Raw genomic sequence first — 24,937 nt, 5'->3', positions numbered from 1 at the left:
CATACTTTTTGCCAGGGGTTGTAGCTGCTTAAAAATAAAAAACAATGGTGTGGAGTGAAAAATATAGATAAATCAGAAAATGATAATATTGACCGTTTGAGGCTATGGCTGACTTTTTGGCATCCATTTTGATTTGACAGCTTCTAGGTTTCTGTCATGAGCTTGATACCCAAATTTGACAAATTAATGTTGAATATTTAATTAGTGCATGTTTAATTACTGTAATGTTTTCTTTATTTAAATGTAACTGTGAGCATATACCGCCCCCAGTTAAACTTGACTGTACAAAAGGAAAAGAAAATCTAAGAAATTAACTTTTTTTTTTGTTTTTTTTTTTTGCAATATTTCCAACAAACTACTGCATTCATATCTTTTCAGCTCCTTGAACCCTCCTAGTTGACTATCTTTAGACATTGCTGCAGCATTCTTTGTTCACATAATTCTGGGAACATAAAGGGAGTGTTTGCTGCAAGAACAAAAACAACACAATGTTTTCTAGGAATTGTGTCACAGTGTAATGGATTCCACCCAATTTGGCCGGCTGTGCCTGTGAGGCAGTGTCATTTACAAATGTAGAAACTAGCAGTGTTGTGTGGGTGTCTTTTGAGTGAAGATGCACTATTAGATTTCAAGCAGCGCTGCTCAAAACCACACAAAATATAAATGGATTGGAGATATTTATTTTTGTAAGATTAATTTATTATTAGTGACGTGTCGCTCTAAGATCGCTTTACATGTTTGTTCAGGAAATGTTTTCTTCTGTAGTGAAGATCAGTCTCTGTAAATTATATAAAAGCTTTAGATAAAAAAATCTAATTTCACTGTTTTATTTAAATCATGGTTTTATGCTATATCTGGTTGATATTCTTTTGGTTTGAATGAGAAACTTTGTGACTGTTTTAAAAAGAAACATAGTGCCTATAGAAAGTTTTCACTCTTTTATTACTACTTTTACAAATCAGTCATAATCAACAAAATTTTGCTCTTTTTTTTTACCAAAGAAATCACAAAAAACCCTTTAAATGTCAAGGTGAAATCTTGGAGGACAATTTGTGTCCATTTGCAAGTGAGACAACTAGCATCCAAGTCACAGAAATGGTCACTGCTGTGACTGCAACCACAGGTACATCTACTAAATACTGACTTGAAGGGGGTGAATATTGATGAAATAACTTATTTTATGTTACACATTTTTACTTAATTGTCATTATTTTTGTAGAATTCAGAAGTTTTGTCGAAAACGTTATAGGATTGATTTGTAAAAGCAATAAAATTAGTAAAGCACAGAAGAGTGTGAATACATTTTAATAGGCACTGTACATTGCTTTTCCAAAGCATTCATAACCCTTGAATTGATTTGTATTCAGGCCCCTGATTTACGTTGTCTTTTTGAGTATGTCTTTGTCCATCCAAACATTAAAATGCTGGATTTGGTCATGCTTCTCTGTAAAAACATATTTTTACGAATAAATATCATTTTTATTCATTCCCTTATAGCTGCAAGCCTCTTAAAACAGAAAACAAATCCAGTTTATTTTTTTCCCGGTTGCTGCAGTTGCTCCTCCGTGCCAGCAGGGGGCAGCGCTGTGACCGCGGAGCAGCAGGCAGTCCGCTTTTATCCAAGATGTCTGCGCCCTGAGGATGCTGCTGACAGCGTGAAGGTGCGGGACAAGTGACAGGTATGAAAATACAGAGGTTAATGTCGTTTTAGCGGCGTTATTAATAACTCTGTTGGAGAAGAAAGTGAGTTTTATAGAGGTCTGGCTTTCAGAGTCGACAATTGTTGTCTGTTGTGACGGTGGATGTAAAAATGTGGCTCATTTGTTTCACAATCAGTACAAAACATGTGTCCATGTGGTATTTTAGGAGAACCTCTGTAGTTAGTGGTGGTTTATCAGGGTTAAACAAACCCTCCTTTTTTGATATAGTTTGTATTTATTTACTGAAAGTTTAACAGAGTCGGGTTTTATGCTGATTTGTTTAAATACATTTATCTCAGACTCAAAAGCTGCGAATATTGACACCTTTTGATAGATGCTGAGTCAAAGAATAATCGTTTCAGGAATAAATAAACGCAGAACGAGGGACTGGATGTTATCTGCCACAGGACGAGCGTGGAAAGATTAATATATCCTCAGAGCAGATATAAAAACAAACTGCTCATAAATCCTTTAGTGCTGCTGGGGTTTTCTCTTTCCCACCATCAGATATGTTATGTGAAAAACAGACAAGCCGTTTTTTCAGTTATTTAGTCACAAAGTGTCAACGTAAAGTTTTCCAACTATATCAACCAAACAGGATTAATGACTTACAGGAGGATTACTAAAGGTTGGGGTGGATAATGTCTCACATAGATCCATTACCATGGTAACAAGGTACATCTGCACAATATATCGCAAATATGTACCCGAATATATCCGCGTGTGCAGTATTTATGTCGCAAAAGACTGTTTAGAGAGCAATACTTGTTGGCTAATATATTCCAAGTGTTATGAACCTGCATTGTAGATGCTAATGCTAGTTGAAACAGTTGGATAGAGTTTCACCAGCAGATGCTCAGAATGCTGAAGGACACAAAATGGAGAAAGAGATGAACGGAGAAAATAATATATATAATGTCTTTACAATGTTTTAATGTCTGGCCTGCATTCAGCGATTATTTACAAGTGAGGTTTGAGGGCGTGTATCACCGATATTCTTCCTGTGTGAAACATAGACTCCAAACTGAACATGTTTAACGTTCCATGATAGAGCGATGAAAAAGTCAAACATTGTTAAAATAAATAATCACAGTAATTAATTTTTACTCTCCTTAGGTCAGTGGTGTACTTGGATCCCAAAATCGGCAACTTGAAATTACTTTAGGCCATACTTGCTTATTAATATACTCCAGTTAAATAATTTTACTTTGAACTCTTTCCTTTTTGCATGCTCAGAATTAATGTAAACATGCAATTATTAAAGAAGCAAAATAGAAAGGAAAACGTTATTATAGGTTCAAAGAGAAGAGTCTCTGATGATTGCTTTACTTTTTTTTTTTAATTGGTCTAGAAAATGTTTTAATCTATTTCCAGCAACAAAACTGAGAACTTTCTTCGAAAACCTTTGCTGTACTTAAAGACGCTCAATGAGTTTGTGTTTTAGTAAAAAGGCGTTGGATGTTTTTGGTCCTACTTACTATATTGAATTGAAAATAAAAAAAAAAAAAAAACATGGCTAATGAAAGGAATCTACTTTGTGTTGTACTTATTGTTTTCAAATTATGGAATATAAATGTGAAAAACTCATCCTAAAAAATTTCCAATCTATATTATCATTTGCTATAGGGCCAGATTTGTTACATTTTACTTATCGTAAATTATTGCATTTTTGTTTTGGAAAGGTCATTCTAAATAAAAATTACATGATGTAATTGCATTGGGGTAAATTCTTAATGTATTCATATTTTCACTGATACACTAAGTTAAGGTTAGTTTCTGTTATTTACAGCATTAGCTCTTCTGAGAATATCTTCCATATCCAAGTAAAATTGTGATATCAAAGTGTGATATCATTAACTGAATCGAAACTCAGTCAAATTGAATCTTGAGTCGAATACATTTTGGAAATCTGAATTGATTCCCAGCATTACTAGAAACCCAAATGGAAGTACAAAAACGTGCAAAATGTGAATTTTGTATCATAGATCCCCTGCAATATTTATTCCTTTAATTGAACAAAATATAAATAGTAAAGCTAACAATCCAGACATTAAAAAAAAAATCAATGATAAATCAAAATTCTTAATCTTTATCACCATAAATAATAAACAATGCGATAAATGCCAGTCAGAGTTCATTATTAAACAATAAGAGAGAGTCTGCGCCAAAATGGCTTCCATGAGAGAGTTCCCAGGTCAAAACCACTGCTGACCCAAAACAACTGAGAGGTTTGTCTCACATGATTCAAAAACATCTTAATGATTTCCAAGACTTTCTGAAAAATGTTATGTGGATTGAAACAAAATTGGATCTTTTAGGAACGTGTGTGTTGTTTATCTGGCCTCATTTCTACTGAGCGGTTTGAAAAGAACAGGATGTAAAACTCAATAAAGCATTTCAAAAAAAGAACATCGTTCTGACAGTCAGATATAGTGGTGGTAAACATTTAATGGTACATATTTCAGTATTTAAAAAGCACAGTTTGTTCAGTGGTTGTGCAGTCATTTCAGTCATTGCTGACATTTATGTTTTGACATTTAATTTTACTCTATATTTCTGTTGAATGAGGCTCCGTCCTAGACTTTAGTTATGTTTTAAAATGAGTTGCCAGCTGCTGTCAACAGTCAGGTTTTTCGTCTTCCCGCTTGTGCAAACTAAGCTTCACAATCCGTGAGTATCAAAGGTTCCCTGCTGCAGAATCAACTAAAGGTTGATGTTGATAATGAAGCCTAAATAAACTAAGCCTTCTCCATATTTCATAAGGTGGAAACAAGTGTCCTTGCACTCAGACGAGGACATTGGTTCACGAATTGGCGCTGTGATAGACAGCAATATTAAAATGAGGATGTAAATGAATAAATGTTGCTTTTTTATTTTAAGAAATGCTTTGAGTGAATGAAAAGAGAGCTAAATAAATGCAACCTAGCTCCTTTTTGAATCTGAATAATGTTGAGATTAACCTCGAGAATGCTAAAAGCTTTTTTTTAACTTTCCCAACTTTCACCAGAGCTCTTTTCATTCCTAATCACCTTTTCAGTGAATTCACTCCGCAGTTTCTTTTCTTGACACAACAGTGGAGGCTTGTATTGAAATATCACCTTGGCTTCAGTTCAGCAATTACTGCATTGCTTTGCTGCAATCAGCGAATAACTGATGTTATTTACTACACACATGGGGGCAGAGTTTATTCATTCCCATTTCAGGATTTCTTTCTTACCTGCTCATCAAGTTAAATTTGTGGTCCTTTTGGAGTCTTGCTTTATTATAGTTTTTTCTCTTTTCATCTTAGCAAGGTGAGCAGCTCAGTGCATTGGTTCCTGTTATTGGTTGGTTTAATTAACACTACTGAACTCTGATGAGAGAACAAAGCAATGTCTGAAAAGATTTTTAAAAAAATCAAATTACATGCCCTTGTAGCCGCTTCTAGGCTTATATTTCAGGTTGGACTGAAACAGTTAATCGTAATTAATCAATTAATTGTCGAGTAATAATCGATTACTAAAATAATCATTAGCTGCAACCCTAATTTTAGGTTTTCACCCATAAAACTTTCTAACACTGTTGCAGGTGTAGTTCAGTGGCCCACCATGTTTTATTACTATAAATATTAAAAGTTGTCCAAAAATTTTAAAATATGATTATGTAATTATGTTATTTGAAGACATTATTGATAATACTTCACCACAGGATCCTAATAAAGGCCAACACAAAAAAATTAGTGTGCCAGCATGCCCAGGTGGGCCTCATATGGGGAAAAGGAGGGAAGACCAGATGGGTCCCATATAGGTTTGTCCACTGGTTCCACAGTGGCCCCACATGGGTTTGCCCATGTAGGGCCACAGCCTATGTGTGCCCTACATGGGTAAACCCATATGGGACCCATCTGGTCTGCCCTCCTTCCCCCATATGGGGCCCACCTGGGCATGCTGGCAGGGGAAACTTGATTAAAATTTTAATCTAGTCAAATTAATTAATTAAATTAATTGAGCAACATTTTAATTTCAAAAGCCCGCTTTGCTGCTAAATTATTGAATAAATAGACATAATGAGCTTAATAAAAAAATATTTATTATTTGTAACCGTTATTTACCATCATATTAATGCTTCAGAAACCTCTGGTAATTCATGTGATGTCTTTAAAAAGATACTATTTTAGAAATGTTGACGTAACCGTTGAGGACAACTGTGTTGCTGCAAGTTTTGCATTGAGATGATATTTTACGGTTGAATAGCTTGCTGATAGGCTAACTCCTTTTAGCACAACTTTAACACAACGGTAGTCTTTTCCAGAACGTTTTTTGAAGAATAAATGAACTCCAGTGGGCCAAGAGAAAACGCTCTACTGCTGTTGTTGGCATAGACATAATATAAGACATAATATATTATGTCCATAGACATGAATACGTTGACGCCTCATGGAGCGCTTAGTCGTACGTAATTATTCTTTTTTACTGTGGAACATCCTTTACTATAAAAGGTGAAGAATAATACAGAAATCAGTAATATAAGACTGAAAAACAAACTTCGGCTCCGTTGGGGTTTTTTCGGACACAGCTATGTTGTTGGCGAATGTCTGTTGTGCGTTGGATTTTCGGGCGTACTAGAAACGAGCGAATACAAAGGTTCCGCTCGACTCTCAGCGCGATTGGCGCGCGGCTAGCTTTAGCCTGGCGAGCGCCGAGAAGAACATTTCACATAAAAATAAGTTAGTCTGGCAGATTATTACTTTCTGAAACGCCATATTGGGACTCCCTCTCTCCATCTTCTCACCCTTGTTTCTTCTAGACTATGAAATATTCCGTGGTGTGTTTCTTTTTTTGAGATATAAACCTTGTTGAGTTTTTACATCTTGTCAAAACAAGAAACTTTCATTTTATAATGAAATGCTACAGAATTTATCTCCTAGCAGTTAAATGCTTATTTCAAATTTAAATGTTTTTAATAAAAACATGAAATCTAATATTTGAAAATGCAACATCATACAAAAAAATCCTATACAATAATTGTCCCGATGCACAACTTTGATAGTAAACAATGAAAATCGTTTCTTGTGGGCAGAATACATATTAAGAATAATGATTTCAATAAACATGGGAGGAAAAGCCCCCCAGAAAAGCAGCAGCAACCTCAGATTTAGACAGTGTATTTCTCCCCCTTCATTTTTCATTGTTCATGTATCTTAAAATTTTCCTTTAAGTGATAAAAATGAATTTAGCTCCTTCTTGAAACATTCATGCCATGCAAATTATGAATCCTGGCCTGAAGCCTGAAACATCCTGGTAGAAATTGGACGATAACAGAGCAGCAAACTGTCTAATTTATCTTCAGCTTGATTCCTGGCGCCAACAGTCAGAGGTTTGGATGTTTTTTCTAGGGTACCAGAAAATAAACTGGCAGCCAATGTTGCCACGTCATCCAAATAAAAGCTAACAAAAAAAACAAAAAACAAAAAAAAAAACACAAGAAGCTGCTTGTCTGCAGTGTAAATCAGAAAATCCTCTGCATTTGCAAGTATCTATTTCTGTGCTGGTAAACTTTTATGCTTGCTGTTTGTTGCTTTGTACAGATTGGTTCCAGATCTGTTGTTGTGCAGGTGGTTCTCAGCGTTTCTGCTGTGTTATTCAAAAGAAGAGAGGAGAAAAGTAATTCAGAGGAGCCGGGAGCCTCGCTGAGGTTTGAAGACAGGGAAGCAGGAGTAATTCACACAGGTTGTGTTTGGGTAGCAAGTTGTCACTGTTTAACTAAAGTCCTGGACTGAACCCAGCTGCAGTGATACAGGTGTGTCTCTACTTGTTTATGTTACGTTTTTAGAATATTTTCTGGTGTATTCGCTCACCTTATGGGACCAAAGCCTGTACTAATGCAGCGGATTGTACTTTATTAGAGTTAGATTTAGAGATATGATGAGAATAGGGTTAGTACTATGATGAAATATTAGTGCCAGGATAAGAAAAAAAATTAAATAAAAAAAAAATAAAATTCAGAAAATACAGTAATAAAACTATGAGTCATAATATTACGGGAATAAAGTAAATTTTAAGAGAATAAAGTCAAAATGATATGAGAATAAAGCAATAAGAATAAAATTATAATATTATGAGAATAAAGTTGAACTATTATTAGATTAAAGTCATACTACATCAAGACTAAAGTCATAATTTTACCAGAATAAAGTTGTAGTTATAATATTACGAGAATAAAGCTGTAGTATTATCAAAATAATGTGGGTCCAGTAAATATTCTAATCAGATTTTGATTTGTTAACAGATAAAGTATTTACTTATTGGTAAAACAGTACCGACGTTATTGTCACATTATTCTTGTATTATTTTTGATTTTTTTTTCTATGACTTTATTTTTGTAATTTTGTTTTATTATTATTTCTTTCTTAGTCTGGCCTGAATATTTTGCTGTAGGTTAGGAATATGCTGGTCTTGGTAGTTTAATTTATTTTTTGTTGTGTTTGTACTGCAGGAAGCACAGAGCGTTCTTTTTTATCTCCTGCTTTTCTTATCACAGTGGGAAACTTCAATTGTTATAGAGGATGCTATGGGTCCAAACTGTACAAATCAATCAGCCTGTAATGGAAATTGGACATTTTGATCAACCTTGAGGACAAATACAATAAATTTTATTTCTTCAGGCACCATGAAACAGCTATTAGTACAGATTTTTTCCCAAAAGTCCTTCAAAAAGTGGCAGAAAGTACTGAACTTTTGCTTTGAAGTGATTTTTAAAGCTCCAAATAGCAGCTTTCCATTAGTCTTCAAATCTTTTCTGGACACCAGTTGTGTCTAAACAGTAGAAAACAGCAGGAAGTGTTTACATTTAAAGCTAAGTGATGCTAGTTTTACACATTAATGTGTGTGAGATATGTCTGCTTTGATGGATTTTTCTGTGGTGTGCAACAAGCATTAGCTGTGATTGTTTTGCTTTGCGTGGCTCCTGCTCTTTGTTTCCAGCCAACATGTCAGAAACGCGCATTGTCTTTCCAGCTCATCTGTAATCGTTACTTGGTGCAGCTTACAGGGACGGGTTTGAGATTCTCACAGTGTGTTAATGTTAAGTAAGCAAACCCGCTTTATTGATATTTTAAATCAATCAATCAATCAATCAAATTTTATTTGTATGGCACATTTCAGCAGCAAGGTATTTCAAAGTGCTTTACAACATTAAAAACAGAAACAGAGTCATGTAGCATTGAATGAACAGTAAAAAAAATAAATAAAAAATTAAGATAAAAGCATTAAAAAACATTAAAACCCGCACCCTTTTTCAACCGGGGGGACGACACTTGCACCCCTTTACATTTCTAAGAGAGGGGGACGGTACTCGCACCTCTCCGGGGGGGTCGACACCCGCAACCCTGCTCCTAAAATAAAAATATTTAATAACACCAAATTAATATTTGGTGTTATTAGTTTTAATGCAACTTTTGAGCAACTTTGCATTAAAAGTGTCATCATTTACCGAATGACACTTCATCACAACTGTCATAGACATTCATAAAGACGTCTTTATGTTCATGACAGGTGTCATGTTTATGACAGTATCATGTCAGTCTTATGCACACCCCTTGAAATAAAATGTTAGCCTTTTAGCTACTCTCTGAAATATTAGCCTCTCTGTAAGTCTGCGTTATAGTAATAGCTCATATGCTAACAACTGTTTTTAAGCTAACATTAGCATTGTTGCTAAATCTCAGCATCAGAACTCTGGACTCCAACCTGAGTTGGGTATTAATTACTTGCTACATTTACTGAGTTACATTCACTTGAATTGCTTTTGGGGAAAAAAATCCTTTTAGGACTATTTTTACTGTGTTTTACTGTTTTACTTGAGTAATTTTACTAAGAAATATTGCTACTCTTACTTGAGTAACATGTCTGGATGCTCTACTCACTATGAATAATTTCACTGAATGAAGAACAAAGTGGTTTTAACCAAAAATTTGTTAGTTTCATCATTAGTTTTAGATAGAAAATATTGGTCCTTCTGATGTTGTATTTTTTTTAAATAGTAAATGATTAGTTACCTAGTACTTCAGTAATCTTTTTACCAAATACTCTTTTACTACTCTTACTGGAGTAATTTCTTGAATGGCTACTTTTTACTTTTACTCGAGTAAAAATATGTTGAAGTAGTGCTACTCTTACTTGAGTACAGTTTTTGAGTACTCTGCCCACCTCTGGTTCCAGCTGACACACACACTTTGGCAACCCTTTAACGTTTCTTCGGACATTTTTAGTCTTACTGTTACATTTATAAGCATTTACAGTGTTTCTTATGAACAATGTTTAATTAAAATAATGTAAAACTATATAAAAAACAGGCTTTATTATTTTCTCGGAGCAGGTTTCCAGCAGGAACATGTAAGTTGCTGCTGTGCTTGGCTGAGATTGTCTGTCTGAACCAGCAGTTCCAGTAAGCGCTGCGCCTGAAGCGGCATCGCTCAGCCGGAGCGTCTGACTGGACACCTGTCAGTGCAATCGCTCCAATTATTTCTTTAAATCCGAAGGTCCAACTCTTCCATCTCCTCTTGTCCTCCTCCAGTTGTCACTGAAAGGCTGGAAATGTTTTTCCAGAGCTCAGATTTTGATTTTTTGTTATTTTTTGTGTCCTGTAACACCAGTGTGACACTGTTTTGTTGGAGGTAACAGGACAGTCGGCTTCAGTTCTGCTGAAACTGAACTCAGTGGAGTCTGCAAGTTCTTGCAAAAAAAGTACAGCGAGCCACATAACACGGCGCACTGATATGTTTCTTCGGGGGTGTAACTTGTGTCAGACATAATCAGCCATGCACCTGCTGTTTATAATCAAACAGAATTCATCGCTATTTCTACCCGGATCCTATATATCTGCTCTTTAAATAAAATGGAAAAGTTGCTGCTTAAAAATTAAAAGGAAAAAGCCTGCAGCTGTCGGTACAAAAACTCAGGATTAAAGAATGAGTTTAAAACTTTAAGTCTTGTGTTGACAAATATTTTCTCTAATGATCTCTGGATTGCTGAGCTGAAGCAAATGTCTTATCAGCAAAAGAGCTGAAAGTTGTTCTGTATTTATTTTTTAACCTCATGTTATGTAAGCGAATGTTTTGCAGTTTTCCCTGCATCTTTGTGCTGTTGCTACAGGAAAACAAAGAGATTAAAAGCATCATGTTCGGGTTTAAGCAGCTCATGTATTACAATTTATTGCAGTCATGGTTAAGGTATTGGTTAAATTAACAAAATATGTAGATTATTGTCTAGCTATGGGAAAAGAGTTGCTCAACTAATGTGAATCTATAAAAAGGGAAGAGAACGAGAACCATTTAAAAATGCGATTGCAAACTTGACTTTTTCATATGGATCTTCCTGATTAGCAGCAAAAAAACGTTGGTTTATTTTGTGACTATTTTTGAGTTATTAGTGTTTGTACATTCATGTCAAATAGTAATTCTATCTTTATTTTCTCATTAACTTTACAAAATGACTTTTGTAAAACTAATTAGTCAGTAGGTGCATCTCAGCTACAAATAAAAATATTAATATTGTAGAAATTAAAACTTATTTATAGATTTATTATACACAGTGAAATATTTCAAGGCTAATTTTTGTAATTTTGATTATTATGGCTTACATAGAATCAAAACTGAAATTCAAGCTTTTAAAAACCTTTTCTATGAACTCGGTACCTGATTTTGCTTGTTAGTCCTCTGAAGGCTGCAGTTATTCCTGCTACTTTTGCACCTTTTCCTGCCACACTTCTTCCTTCCACTCAACTTTCCATGAAAGTTTTACTTTTATCTAATGAAGTCCTCTCAAGGTTACAGTTATCCATGTTGCTTGTGCAGAGTTTCTTCCTTCCACTCATTTTTCCGTTCATATACTCACATACAGCTCTCTCTGTTCCAACTTTCTAGCATCAGTGACTTTCAAAACTTCCCCATTATTATGTAAGCCATAACATTTCTGTGTAAAAATGCTTTTTTTTTATGTTTGGAGGCTATATTAAATTTTTCTGAGACATTGCATTGGGTTTTCATTAGCTGTAAGCTGCAATCATCAAAATAAACAGAAATAAATTCTAAAAAATATATTGGTTTGTTTATTCATTGACTTGTCAGTTTTTGAATTCAATTACTAAAATAAATGAAGTTGTCGGTGATATTCTAATTTATTGAATTGTACTTTGACTCCCTAGTGTGCACATCAGCATTTTTCTGTAAGAAAAACAAGAAATAATTAAATTTTTTTTCAGAATGCGTTATTATTCTGCTCCAGTGTAATGTTTTTTTTAAATGTCTTGACCAATAATTCTCCAGACTTCCTCCTGAAGTTTTTCAGTCATTTCAGTCAAACCCGGCTAGCAGACCCTGACTTCGTGATTGCAGTTTCTTTGAAGGAGCAGAGTGAACAGGTTGAGGGTAAAATGAGAGTCAGCCTTCAAAATCCATGTACAGCGGTTGAAAAGCATCAGAAATCCTGACACTTGAACACTGGATTTGAAAGATGCATGATTCATAGGTCGGAGTTGAGCGGCTTAACAGACAACAGAAGACACAGATTTTCTCTGTAAATGTTCCAGATACTGGGGTGAAAAAGCATCAAAGCTCCAAAGAAACCTTCAAAACACCTCAAGAATTATCGATCAACACCATCTGACTACTTTTAAAGGAAGGAGGAAGGACGCAAGACCTTATGCTCCTTTTGCATGAATGTTTTGCAGATTTTATTGAAACGTTCGGTGAGGCAGCGTCTGAATGGCTCTGAGCCAGACATCCTGATCCGATCTGTGAGTCTGAAAATCAAGAGGCTTAGCACTTTGCTGAAAGGCACTTCATATTTAAGCTTGGGCAGGAACTGCTCTCACAGAGCAAAGAGCACAGAGAGCTGGACAATATGGCCGAAAACGTATCACGATATAAACTTTTCATTTCAGTCGATATCAGTAGTTGATTAGTTTTTGTTTTTAATATGTGAAGTAAACTAGATTATCACTTATGGATAAAACCTTTCCTGTTTGATCCACAGTTTTCACTCGGCACCATTGTTTATTTTTAAGCAGTTATGAATCACAATGGCAAAACATAAAACTGCTGCTGTGCAAGTTACTCAACAGGTTGTTGCTAGGTAACCAAAGAGTGAGTGAGTTAGCTGATTCCACCAACTTTGCAATGAGAGGTTGAGAGATGCCTACATCTACCAGATCATTACACGATACATGTTGTTATTGATTTATTGTTCAGCCCTTCCAAAGACTGATCAATATCTGTGTGTTGGAGCTCGGCGATAAATCGATTGGATTGATTAATCTTATTGAGAAAATTAGTTTTTAAAGATTTAATTTTTGGAAAATCTGTTTGTTTTTTCACCAATGCACTCCCAACGCCCACCATCTTGTTTGACAAGTACGCTTTAATTTGGAATTTGAATTCAGGTCAACTCTACGACAAAATACAACGGTCAGGCTTATTGTCAAAAAATACTCAGCTGTTTTTTGGCAATAAGTTAAAATATTTTGGTGTTTGAAAAATGGGCGGTTTCAAAAAAACCTGGAATGTGATGCCAAAAATCAGCAGGCACTGTCCATAACCTAGCAACCTCAGTGAAGCCCAGCTCGTTACCTAGCAACTCAAACAGAGCTCCTGCACTTTTGGTCAGCTGGTTTTACTGCTGTATGTGCTGCACAATGGCTGCTGAAAAAGATGACTGTTTTGTTGTTGACTCACCATCCAGAAACCACTTGCTGCATTCCTGTTGGTTGGGCGGGAGGCTCTGCTTCTGCTTTTCAAAGATGTATGGTTGCATAATTGTGCATATGTTTCCAGCCACTTTCATGTGCGAGTGTAAATGTTGGCTAGCAGCAGATTTGGATTTTAAGTGACAAGACGCCTAAAACAGCTCAAATAGGCACAACTGGCTTGACTTAAATCTCATTATCTAAGAATGCTTTTGTGAAAAAAATGTAACGAACATGTTTTGGAGAGCCCATAGACCTATCCTAACCTGTTCAAGGAATTATAATATGTAATGTTTAAACCATATCGCCCAGCCTTAATGTGTGTTGTAGCTCAGATAATGTTGACTTTGTTTCTCCACCAGCTCTGCATGTAAACTCAAACAGACGCTCCCTACAGTCACCCTGCTGTTTTAGGGCAGTGATTAAATGTTTGTCTGCGCGCTAAGCTCATCATCTCAATGTAAGACATGAATTTAAATTAGTAATCTAAATATATGTTTTAAAAGCGCATTGAATATTTAATATGAAGCAGTTGCTGCTGCCTTCTCCTTGTTCCCTCTGTTTAAAACTAATGAGAGATGATAGACCATCTGACTGTTTGGTGTAAAATTAATTTAAACCGAGGAAGTAGTGAGACGTTTAGTCCGTAGCTCAGCCAAGAGCCTGGGAGAGATGCGACCTGCGGGTTCACATGTCGGTTCAGCCGAGTTGAGCAAGTCCCTTTTTCAGGTCTGGAGGGATCATTCAGACTCTTCTTGACTTCTTTGTATTATTTGACTGGCCTTTAGCACTTGGCTTTCAGTAATCAATAAAAACTCCACGGCAGAAGTTTGGTGGGATGAATACTGATGTGTTGGAACAGAAAATCAGTTTTGACTGGATATTTATACATTTTTATCTTGAACTTTTATGGCTCACCCAACGATTAGAGTCCAGAATATTTGCCACTTTTTAATCAATGAACCAGATATTTTTAACACAGCTGGTTCATTGATTACTAATAATATGTAGCTCCCATCTTAGAATGAGAATCAGCTTTATTGATCCAAGATTGTGTTGGACAAGTACTTTGGTACAGACATTAAGTTTATATAAACTTTACCGAGAATAAAGCAAAAGATTAGGGCTGCAACTGTGTTTTAATTTAGTAAGAGGTTAACCTGTTGATTTTTTTCTGATGTTTAATCAATTAACTTGATAAAAAAATTAATTATTTCATTGTTTTTCATTTGAAATACAAGAAAGTAGAGCCTTGAACTCAGCATTTGTAGTATTTCTGTATTTTATGCCATGCCCTTAAAGTTTTTTGTTGCCTGGAAAATTACTAATTTCAAAAACTTTCCAGATTATAATGTCACAAACCAGCACTGCCCCTCACCTAGTGACGCCTGGGAAGCCTATCCGTTACCTAGCAACCCTAGCAAAGCCCAGCCCGTTTCCTAGCAACCTAAACTGAACTCCTGGACTTTTGGTCTGCTGGTTTTGGGACTAATTTGTTCATTTTTAAATAAAAAAAATGGTGCTGTCAGGTTTTGCATATTTAAATTATTTTTGACACAGCTTTATTTGAACTGGGTTATTTTTATTTTTTATATTTTCAATGTTTTTTTGTTTGAAATGAGAAAAAATCGGAACCTTGCACTTAGAATTCATAGTATTTCTTTATGTTGTTATGCCAGACCCTTACCATACCATTCATCTTTATTTCTCAGGTTTATTTTTTTCATTTTTATATACCTAATAAGTAAAGCTTGTGAATTAACCTCTAAAGGCAAAAAAAAAAAAACAACTACTAGGACTTTCAAACTAAAAGTTAAACAAGATTACAGATCGTGAAGAGTCGTTATAGAGGCAGGGATTTGTTTTTCCTTTTAGCGAATAATCGTGTTTTCCTAAAAAGGACTCTGGCAAGTTTTTATCTGTGTATTGAGATGGAAACAGAACATTTCTTCTTCCTTTGAGACCGAGTTACGAGACCAGAATAAGAATTTTTCAGCCGCTATCAGCGGATGACAAAAATTGCACCCTCAGGACAGCAGATATCAAGTAATGAATCATGCTTCTCAGAGCAAACCAAGGTAGAGACACACTAGAATAAACCTAATCTTTCAAATTAAATCATTCTAATTAGGCCAGGGAATTATCATCGTAGCTGCAGATATCATGTTATCAGAATTGTAGGAGAGGAAATCAAAAACGAGAAAACAGAAAGGAGGCCAACCCGAAAATATGAGCTTTTGGTTCAGATATATGAACAACATGCACTGATCAGCTTTCTGCCGCATTACGGTTCAGGGAGGTTTCCTGTGTTATCAGGCATGAAGGCATCATTTAAAACGCTAAGTTGTGATTTTTTTCCCAGTATTCTGTAAAGAAACATTATGCGAGGTGTGTCACATTTGCAGTGTCCTCATGATCTTTTTCTCTTGGCTGGATCATTGAGACTTGCGCTGAACACAACCTGCCCCGCAGCAATATATGTTCACAGTTTCGAATTAAATCATCTGTAAAACGCCGCGTCCTTTCACTGATTCGTTTCCTGATGACATCCCTGAAAATGATATTAACACTGAAACAGCATATCAACGTCAACAGGCAGAAGCACTGAAAGCTGCTCTGTTGATGCTGGAATGTGCAGCTAGGCTCAAAAAGGCTTAAATATAACAGAAAACTCAATGCTTGATCAAATATTACTTCTCTGGCCAGAATTCAGTATCACTTAATCTATTAAACATTTGATTCAGAATTTTCTCTGTAAAATGAACTCCAAATGAATGAATCTTGACACAGCTTCTTGGCTGACAAAACCTATTTTTGTCTAAACCTGTTGAGCTCTTGGTTGTGCATCAAAGACAGCTTTATAGATTCAAGAAACCATGCCGTAGGCTTTGCATTGTGTAACCATGGCAGCCAAGTGTTGAATTATTTACGCAGAGTGGGTTTTATGTATGTTCTTCAGGACATTATTTCGCCTGATCAGATAGAGATCTGGGTATTTAAAGGCTAGACGGGGAACGATTCAGGCTTTTTATGGGATTTGAGCCATCTGGTGTGGAAACATGTTGCCTGGGAATACCAGCTAACCCTTGAAACTGAGATATTTTTGTATTGTTTTGGAAACGTGAGGGAAATTATTTCACTGCACATCAAATAACATGTAGCTTGAGCAGTTTCTAGAACAGTAAATAAATTACTGCAGTTCTGGTTTCCCTGCTTGATCACACCCGACTTCCTGGAACGGGTCATTAGCTTCCTCCTGCAGAACTTGGTGACAAGCAGAGGAGATAATTAAAGTATCTGAGGCAGGTGTGTTGGAGCAGGGACACATCTAAAACATACAGGATCTCAAGAACTCAAGTTGCTCACCTCTGTAAACGGCGAATGGTTTGTACTGGAAGTAGAGCTTAGATTGAAATGGGAATTTGCATATTTATAGCCGGTATATAAAAGTGAATTGCTTATGGTGTGCAGAGATGAGCTGTTGTACAAAGAAATTGTGAATAATTAGGAATGAATACATGAATAAATTGAAAGGAAGGAGGTATATCTCTAAGTCACAGTGGCTCTGGATTAAAATGATAAAGAATTAACTAACATTTTAAGTATAAATTTAATAAGTTATATAAGTTATAAGTTATATAATAAGTTTAAGCTGTTTTTCTCATGTGATAAATTGATATTCCAGGACAGAACGACTCTAAAAATACCAGTGACATTGTTTTGGGTCTATTTATTTTTTGTCAATAAGTTGTTACATTTTAAACATTTTTCCATAAATTTCACAATCTCACAGAAGGGAGTATCTTATTTACTGCAAAAGTCTCATGTTTTTCTTTATTTTAAAACCTAAAAATAAAAATAAATTGGTGTGAACAAAGTTTCTTAGGTACAAAAAAATTTGACTTTTTTTCTAAAGATCATATAACAAGTTTTATTTTGCTGCATTGAAAGCAAATATGGCTCTTAGTTAATGTTGGGCGAAATGGACTTAGAATTTTACTGCGATATTTTGTGGTAGTTTTGTGATAATAAAAATTATGATTAAAAAATATTTTTTCTACTATTTTAGGTAAATGACTTACTGCATAGCATTATTAGCACCACAAACACAAATATTGTTCTTGGAAAAACAGTAAATGCATTTCTGAATTTACTTATATTTATAGAAGAAAATAGTAAAACTAAGACTTCCTATAATGCTGTCATTTTTTTCTCCCAATTTAACATCATTCACTGAAATTCATCAAGACAACAACAAATCAAAATTCTTATCACAATGTGAAATTTTTCACAATAAATGATAAACGATATGATAAAATGCCCACGCCTACTTTTAGATTTGTAGGCTAAATGACATCAGTGTGAAAATCTGTTAAATATTATTTAATCTCAGGAAGTGCAAATCGAATGCAGAGGTACTATAACAGCTTGTTAATGTGTAGTTTCTGCCATAATTGTCCATTTGAGGACATTTATGATCTTGATGTGGCTCAAAATGAAAATGAGTTTAACATTCCTACTCTCAGATGTCCAATCTGCCTGAATGTTCTCCAGCATCTTTACTTTTTCTTAGTTATGCAAAAATGTCTCTGCATAAGATAAATGGTGATGAGCCAATCTGCAAGCATTAATGTTGCAGCAATTTGTGTTATGAATCACTTTGCTTTGGTCGTCTGTTTAGGCATTGCAGATTGGACAGGAGTAGCCAGGTGTGTTGCATTATTTCATAATTATGAACTGAATATTCTGCGTGTCACATAACCAGCAGCAGGATGCCTCGGCAGCATCTAACTCGTCTTATGTGTGCAATCTGCAAATAACCTCAAAACACAGAATCACTTAAAATAGACATCTGTTAATTTATTGGGAAAGCACTTTGTTGCATATTTTCCGAAGTTAACGCAAACCTTTTCATTGTGGATGATGCAAGTAAGCTGCAATTCAAAGGAGACTTTTTCACCCTCAGTCTCAACAGACTGGTCACAAGTCGAGTGACCTGTGACCAATCAGAGGCTTCGTTCTTCAGCTCTGCAAAAATGGCTTGAAATTGCCAAAAGAAAAAGAAAAACCAATGCATCGCTAGAATATGTAAAGAGGAAATGTTTACAAGACTGGCAGTAGGAGCTGTGTTTATTCACAGAGGAACTCTTTACATCAAATAACAAACAGCAAAAAGCAAACAAATCCTTAGAAAGGCAAGAGGAGATGGGGAGCAGGAGGAAGGTTTACTGCCAGCAAGACATCTGAGACAGTGATGCTGCACGTTGAGCAAACTATTGTTGTTGTTTTTTTATATAAAATGGCTCCCCAAGTCTTAAAGTGTTTATGTAGCTGGAAGTGCCATTTTCATCTGTCCAGCCTTCAAACTGTTCAGGAAGCTGACGGGTTCTGCGCCTAAAGGATGAATATGTTTTGATACAAGATGTGCGTCAAAACCACAGCAAACTTTGTGAATATTCTGGCTGAAGCTGGAAAGAGAGTAGAGGAGGGCATTATCATATCGTTTATCATTTATCGCGATGATTTTCGTGGTATGATAAAAATTCTGATTTGTCATCACTGTAAATGTTTAAAACCCCTCAACACTGTCTGTATTGTCCGGATTGTTAGCTTTACTACTTATATCTTGTTCAATTAAAGTATCTAAAAGTACTATTATGCAAAATTCACATTTTCAAATTCAAATAAAAATAAATACCTTAATTAATCCCAACAGGAAATTAAATTAATTAATAATTTTGCATGTTTTTTTACTAACATTTAGGATTCAGCTGCTTCTGAAAACAATCTGATCACCCAGCCTGTTTTAGGCAATAAGCTACAGTTTTCTGGTGTGTGAAAAACTAGTTGTTTCAAAAAACTCCGAAATGTAACTTTACGAATCAGCAGGCACCGGCCGTTACCTAGCAACCTCAGACAAAGCCCAGCCCGTTACCTAGCAACGATAGACTGATCTCCAGAATGTTTGGACTGCTGGTTTTACTTCTATGTTCTGTAAAATGGCTGCTGCGAAAAGATTTTCTGTTGTTGACTTGCCGTCCAGGAACCACTTGCTTCATTCTTGTTGGACGCTTTAGAGAATTATTGAAATGTTTTCATATCATTCTGTCAGGTCACTATGTGGAAACACTGGTATGCAAAACTTTTACGAGTTTTTATGTGGTGTTGTGTATCCTGTCTTTGTTCTTTCTTATGTCTAAGTGGATAATAAGTCTGCTCAATCAATCAATCAATCAATCAATCAATCAATCAATCAATCAATCAATCAATCAATCAATCAATCAATCAATCAATCAAGCTATTTCTGCTTTTCAGAGATGTATGGTTGTATGATTGTGCGTCCCTTTGCAGCCATTTTCACGTGCGAGTGTAAACGGTGAGTTAAGGGGCCAATAGCAGGTTATCTGGATTTAAAGTGACAGGAGACCCTAAACCGGCTCAAAATAGGTAGAACTGAGCAGACTGAAATCTCATTATCTAAGAATGATTTTGTACAAAATATGTTTTGTGTATCCCACAGACCAATTCTTACTCATTAAAGGAATATATCACCTTTATTTGAAAAATATAAGAAAATGCAGTTACTTTGTCCAGCTTAGTGATAAAAATCACACTTCTTTTTGTGACTGATGTCCTAATGAAGATAAAACAAATGGAAATGTTTCTCACTTCTCATGTTTTCATGTGTGCAATGTTTGAATACATTATAAAGAGGTTTACCTTTAACACTAATTGGTTCTCTAAATGGATAACAACACTAATCACACAGGGGAAGCATGTCATTGTTTTAATGCAGCTGTCATCAAGTAATGATCCTATTATTGAAAAAACTTTGTGTGTAAATGTGAAAAGTTTTTTGCAAGGAGCCTAAAAACCTGATTTGAACCAGTTCTGTCAGGAGGAATGGATCAAGACAGATTAAATTATTTCTGGTTGCATTTTTATGAGCACAATAGGATGAAAATGGTTATTAAAGAGTTTGTAGCCCTGAGTCTGACTTGCATCATATCAATGATTTTAAAAACAGTTTCAGTAAATTTTGACGTGTCACTGCTCATCACTATGCTCTGAGAAATGCATCATATTTTCTCTTATGATGGATTTCAAATGCATGACATGCAGAAATATTCAGTAAATTAGAATATGATTGAAAGGTTTCTTCATTGCAGATACATCATTTATTAAGTGAGGCACTTTAAATAAATAATTTACACACAGACGGACGTTTTCAAGCCTTTCTTTTGGCTAAATATGATGATTTTTCTCTTACATCGAATAAAAGAATAAAAACACAATTTAAAAATAGAATATTGCAATGAACATATTTCAGTAAACCCCTGTGAATCCACGTATAAAGTGCTTAAAATCAAATGAACAAAAGTTCTCCAACTTTAAAGAGCATTTCAAATGTTTACTTTTCATATTAATCATGAATATTTACTTTAGAAATGTTTAAATAATTTCAGGTTATTATTTTACCTAGTTTTTCAAAAACCTGCTGAAAGGTTATTTTCAAAAGATGTTTTTAATCTGAGAAACGGCATAACATAACACTTGTTAGAGAAAAGTCACAATGTTGTTCCTTATGAGAGTTAGTCAGATTATTTAGTGACGCTTTATTGGAAGGGTGTGCATAACACTGTCATAAAATGACCCAACATCTGTTATAAACATGAAGGAGTCTTTATAAATGTTCACAACACTTGTCATGAAGTGTCATTTGGTAAATAATAACTTTTTAAATAATAACTTTTAATGCAAAATTGCACTAAAACTTGAATTAAAAGTAAATTGAAAGTGTCACTATTTGATAAATAATGACACGGTGTACCTTTGGGTCAGTTTTCCAATCATTTTATTAAATTATGACCATTAAAATAATGACCATTTTAATACAAATTTGCACTAAAACCCTCATTAAAAGTGCATTAAATGAGTCAGCTTTGCATTTAAAGTGTCATTATTCACCAAATTACATCTCATGACGACAGTCATAAGCATTCATGAAGACTCTTCATGTTCAGTTGTCATGTTAGTTTTATGCACAGCCCTTCAAATAAAGTGTGACTGATTATTCTTCTTTGTGATTGTTCCTATTTATCAGAAATATTGGAAATCTGAATGGGATTCCTCGTTCTCGCGCTGCCTTATTCATCTCCTGGATTGAAAATGTAACACCTAAAATATGATATAGGGGAATTTTCTTTTTTATGGCTGTGTAGTTGGAAAGCAAGGAGCTGAAATTATTAATAGACCAGCAGAGTTAACACGTTTATTCTGGTGTGAGATTGAACTTTTATTCTAAATTGCACATTTCATGGAGAAGATTTTTTTGATAAAGCTTTTCGGATCCATTCTGTGGACGGTTTGAAGTCAGTTCACCAGAGAAATTAGCATATATGAAACAGTGAAATGAGGGCTGTAAGTGTGCTGACTTCTTCTGGCCCCTTCTCTGACACAACATAAAATAAATGCTAATGTTAGCACTAAAACCTGGCAAGCACAGGCTGTGTTTTGGTGGGGAAGGCTGGTTCAGGATGGAAATGACACAGATTTTTATTTCAGACGCATACAGCTTCCCTCCACATGATCAAAAATTGTTTACTGCAGTCGTATGATTACAAACGGAAAAGGCCAACCTGTAAGTTATATTGAGACACCAAAAAATTAATGTTCTGCAATATATAATTTAATATAAATTAATGTGCTGCACACTTACTTTTTATATATAAATTATATATATATATATATATATATATATATATATATATATATATATATATATATATATATATATATGAAAACAGTAGATAACACTTAATATACGAGTTATTGTTGAATAACTTTAATAATTGTACAACAGGGCTGCATGAAATTTGAAAGAAAATAAATAAATTTACCTTGAAGTCGCAGCAGCTGAATTTTCCCACTGTGGAACATTAAAGAATATTTTTATCTTGTTCTAATTTCCTTTTATGGATGTTTGGACCTTTGAGTCAGGTTAGCGATCATTTTATTTTATTATATCTGCTAATCTTTTAATGATTGTAAGGAAAAAAGATGAATTGAGTTTCAAAGAAAACATGGATTTTTTTTCTTACAGCGGCTGTGATGTATTTCACAACAGATCTGTGCAATAGTTTTACATGATATTTTGTTTTTAACTACAACAGCAGCATAAGTTGCACTGGTTTGTTTTTCATCAAGAAGCCGACTGAGCTGCCAGGTGATTAACATTTTCCAATGTTAATTTAAATTTCACTAGAACGGCCCATTCGTGTCAAGCTAGTGCTATTAGCTTGTAGCGTTAGCACAGTTAGCATGTTGCATCCATCGTCTGACTCAGAAAGTAGCTTGAACAACGTTTTGTGTTTGCTTTTTCAGCTAAAACAAAGTCGCAAATGTTCTTTTTCTGGCTTCTCTCGTCATGATTTTTATGTAAAATCTGCTTGTATCTGAAGCATGTTGTTCACAGAAATGGGACCACAGCACCACACATCCTCTACCGTACTTATCCATGTGTTTAAGGTGTTTATCGCTCCTAACCACTGCCAAAAAAATCAAAGCTGCTTATTCCAAGTAAGCTAACGCCGCATCTTTACCTTATTAGACAGAAAAGTCCTTTTGGATTGTGGATTTTTTCGCTGCAGATTTCTAACCATAGACTTTGAATATTTTAATTTAATATTATCCTTTTCACTTATCTATCCTCCTTCAAACACTTTTGTTGCAGCAGTAATTGATTAAAATTTATTTTTCCAGATAAATATACGGCTTGTTTGCCTGTCTTTCCCATTTTGCATAACGTTTAAAAGAAGATTGCCTGTCTTGTCCTACATTACAGAGACAGGAAGTCATGGACTGCTACTTGAAAGATCCTCAAAACCTTTCGTCAAGTAAATAAAAATGCTTGACTTGTTTATTGTATAGGTTACCAATAGTTGTGACACAGTTAAGTGCATTACAAATAAAAAAACATATTCTTTTTGTTCTTTACTCAATAAATGTACTGAATATTTAAGGTTTTTAACATCTTTACCAGTAATGATTCAAGAGTGCTCTGTTGGCATATAGAGTTAAGTTTACCAACATTTACAGATAAAATAAAGCTTACCTAAACTTTAATTTTACATTATCGGTCGGAGTCTGTAGTTAACTGGCTGAACATGATCTGGACATCATGTTTTCCCCCTTTTTTGCATTTAAATTTTGCAGCAACACAGAGGCGTAACAAAGGTCGTTGAACCGGTTTCCTGTTGTTGCAGGTACAAAGGCTGATCCCACTGAGAAACTTAATTACTATTCGGCTTTTATTTCATCAGACTGCAGCAAAAAGATATGAAAGATAGAGAGAGGAGAAGACTTAATTTCCCCAAGGCTGATATAATACCAGTGTCATTTATATTGAGCGCAGTCTGGGACTTTCAAACCAGAGAGACGTCTCAAAGACCAATTTGTTCATTTTTCAAAAATGACATTTTATTGAGGTTCAATATCTGCAACCTTGACTTTTAAATAAAAGATTTAGAGGTGTCATTGATGGTGGCTGCAGTTCGACTTTCCTCACTAATTAGGAACAAAGTGAAGCTAAAAGCTTGAACAGCAAGCAGCAGTGGGCTTCCCCGGTGCAATAAAGCTTGCCGTCTTTATTCCAAACAGATTAATTTCTTCGGTCAATGTCTGCTTTATCCTTGAGATGCGCTTGGTTTTAATTATGCTGCTGCGACACGACGGCGTCGGCTGCCTGTTCTGTGACGACCTTCAGATGTTTCTGAGGCTCAGGTGATAAAATGTGACGTGTTTCTGCATGTGAAGCGTAGATGGTTTCTGCAAACCTGCACGTTCTCCGTGACAGCTGGGATTTCTTTCGTTTCTTACCTCAGTGCTGACGTTTTACTGACATGTTTACCTCTGTCAAAGATCTTTTTGTCACACCAGTGATGGTTTACAGACAGGTTTCGGCGGAGTTTGAGAAGTCACAGATTCTCTCTGAAATGTTGGATTTGTAGTTCAGATTTAGTATTTTAAAATTAAATTGAAATTTTTTGATGATCAAAGTTCAGAATTTTACAGACTAACATTTCCAGAGATCCAAATTTAGCTGTTAATAGAAATAAAGATTTGAGTTGATGGAAACTGTAAAAAAAAGTACAGGATGGATGGATGGATGGATGGATGGATGGATGGATGGATGGATGGATGGATGGATGGATGGATGGATGGATGGACTAGCGGATGAAGGACAATAATAGACGGACAGCTTGGCAGACGGTTGGATGTCTATCCAGCAGATGGTTGGATGGATGGGCAGATGGTTGGATGGCTGTGCAAACGGTTGGATGGTTGGGCAGACGGTTGGATGGTTGGGCAGGCGGTTGGATGGCTGGGCAGACGGTTGGATGGTTGGGCAGACGGTTGGATGATAGGCGGTTGGATGGTTGGGCAGACAATTGGATGATAGACGGTTGGATGGATGGATGGATGGATGGATGGATGGATGGATGGATGGATGGATG

General features: G+C 35.3%; 1 protein-coding gene across 2 annotated transcripts in view; it reads left to right on the top strand.

Moving 5' to 3' along the window:
• The first annotated feature begins 1,577 nt into the window (after positions 1-1,577).
• Positions 1,578-24,937, top strand: part of mrpl11 (mitochondrial ribosomal protein L11) — a 91,528-nt gene continuing 68,168 nt past the window's right edge. Inside the window, exon 1 of one of the 2 annotated variants that reach the window (XM_015061149.1) lies at positions 1,578-1,679. Coding sequence is in view for 1 of the 2 variants with exons in the window: in XM_015061148.1 (XP_014916634.1) it covers positions 19,511-19,553 (43 nt within the window). In the remaining variant the exon portion in view is untranslated. Of the gene's footprint in view, positions 1,680-19,404; positions 19,554-24,937 lie in introns of those variants that run through there. The other variant, XM_015061148.1, reaches the window with a different exon arrangement.

This window comes from Poecilia latipinna, unplaced genomic scaffold (assembly GCF_001443285.1).
Source record: "Poecilia latipinna isolate Pla-1442-1.1 unplaced genomic scaffold, P_latipinna-1.0 Scaffold1785, whole genome shotgun sequence".
Lineage (NCBI taxonomy): Eukaryota > Metazoa > Chordata > Actinopteri > Cyprinodontiformes > Poeciliidae > Poecilia > Poecilia latipinna.
The sequence above is the reverse complement of the archived record's forward strand: the minus strand, read 5'-3'. Positions and strand labels throughout refer to the sequence as shown.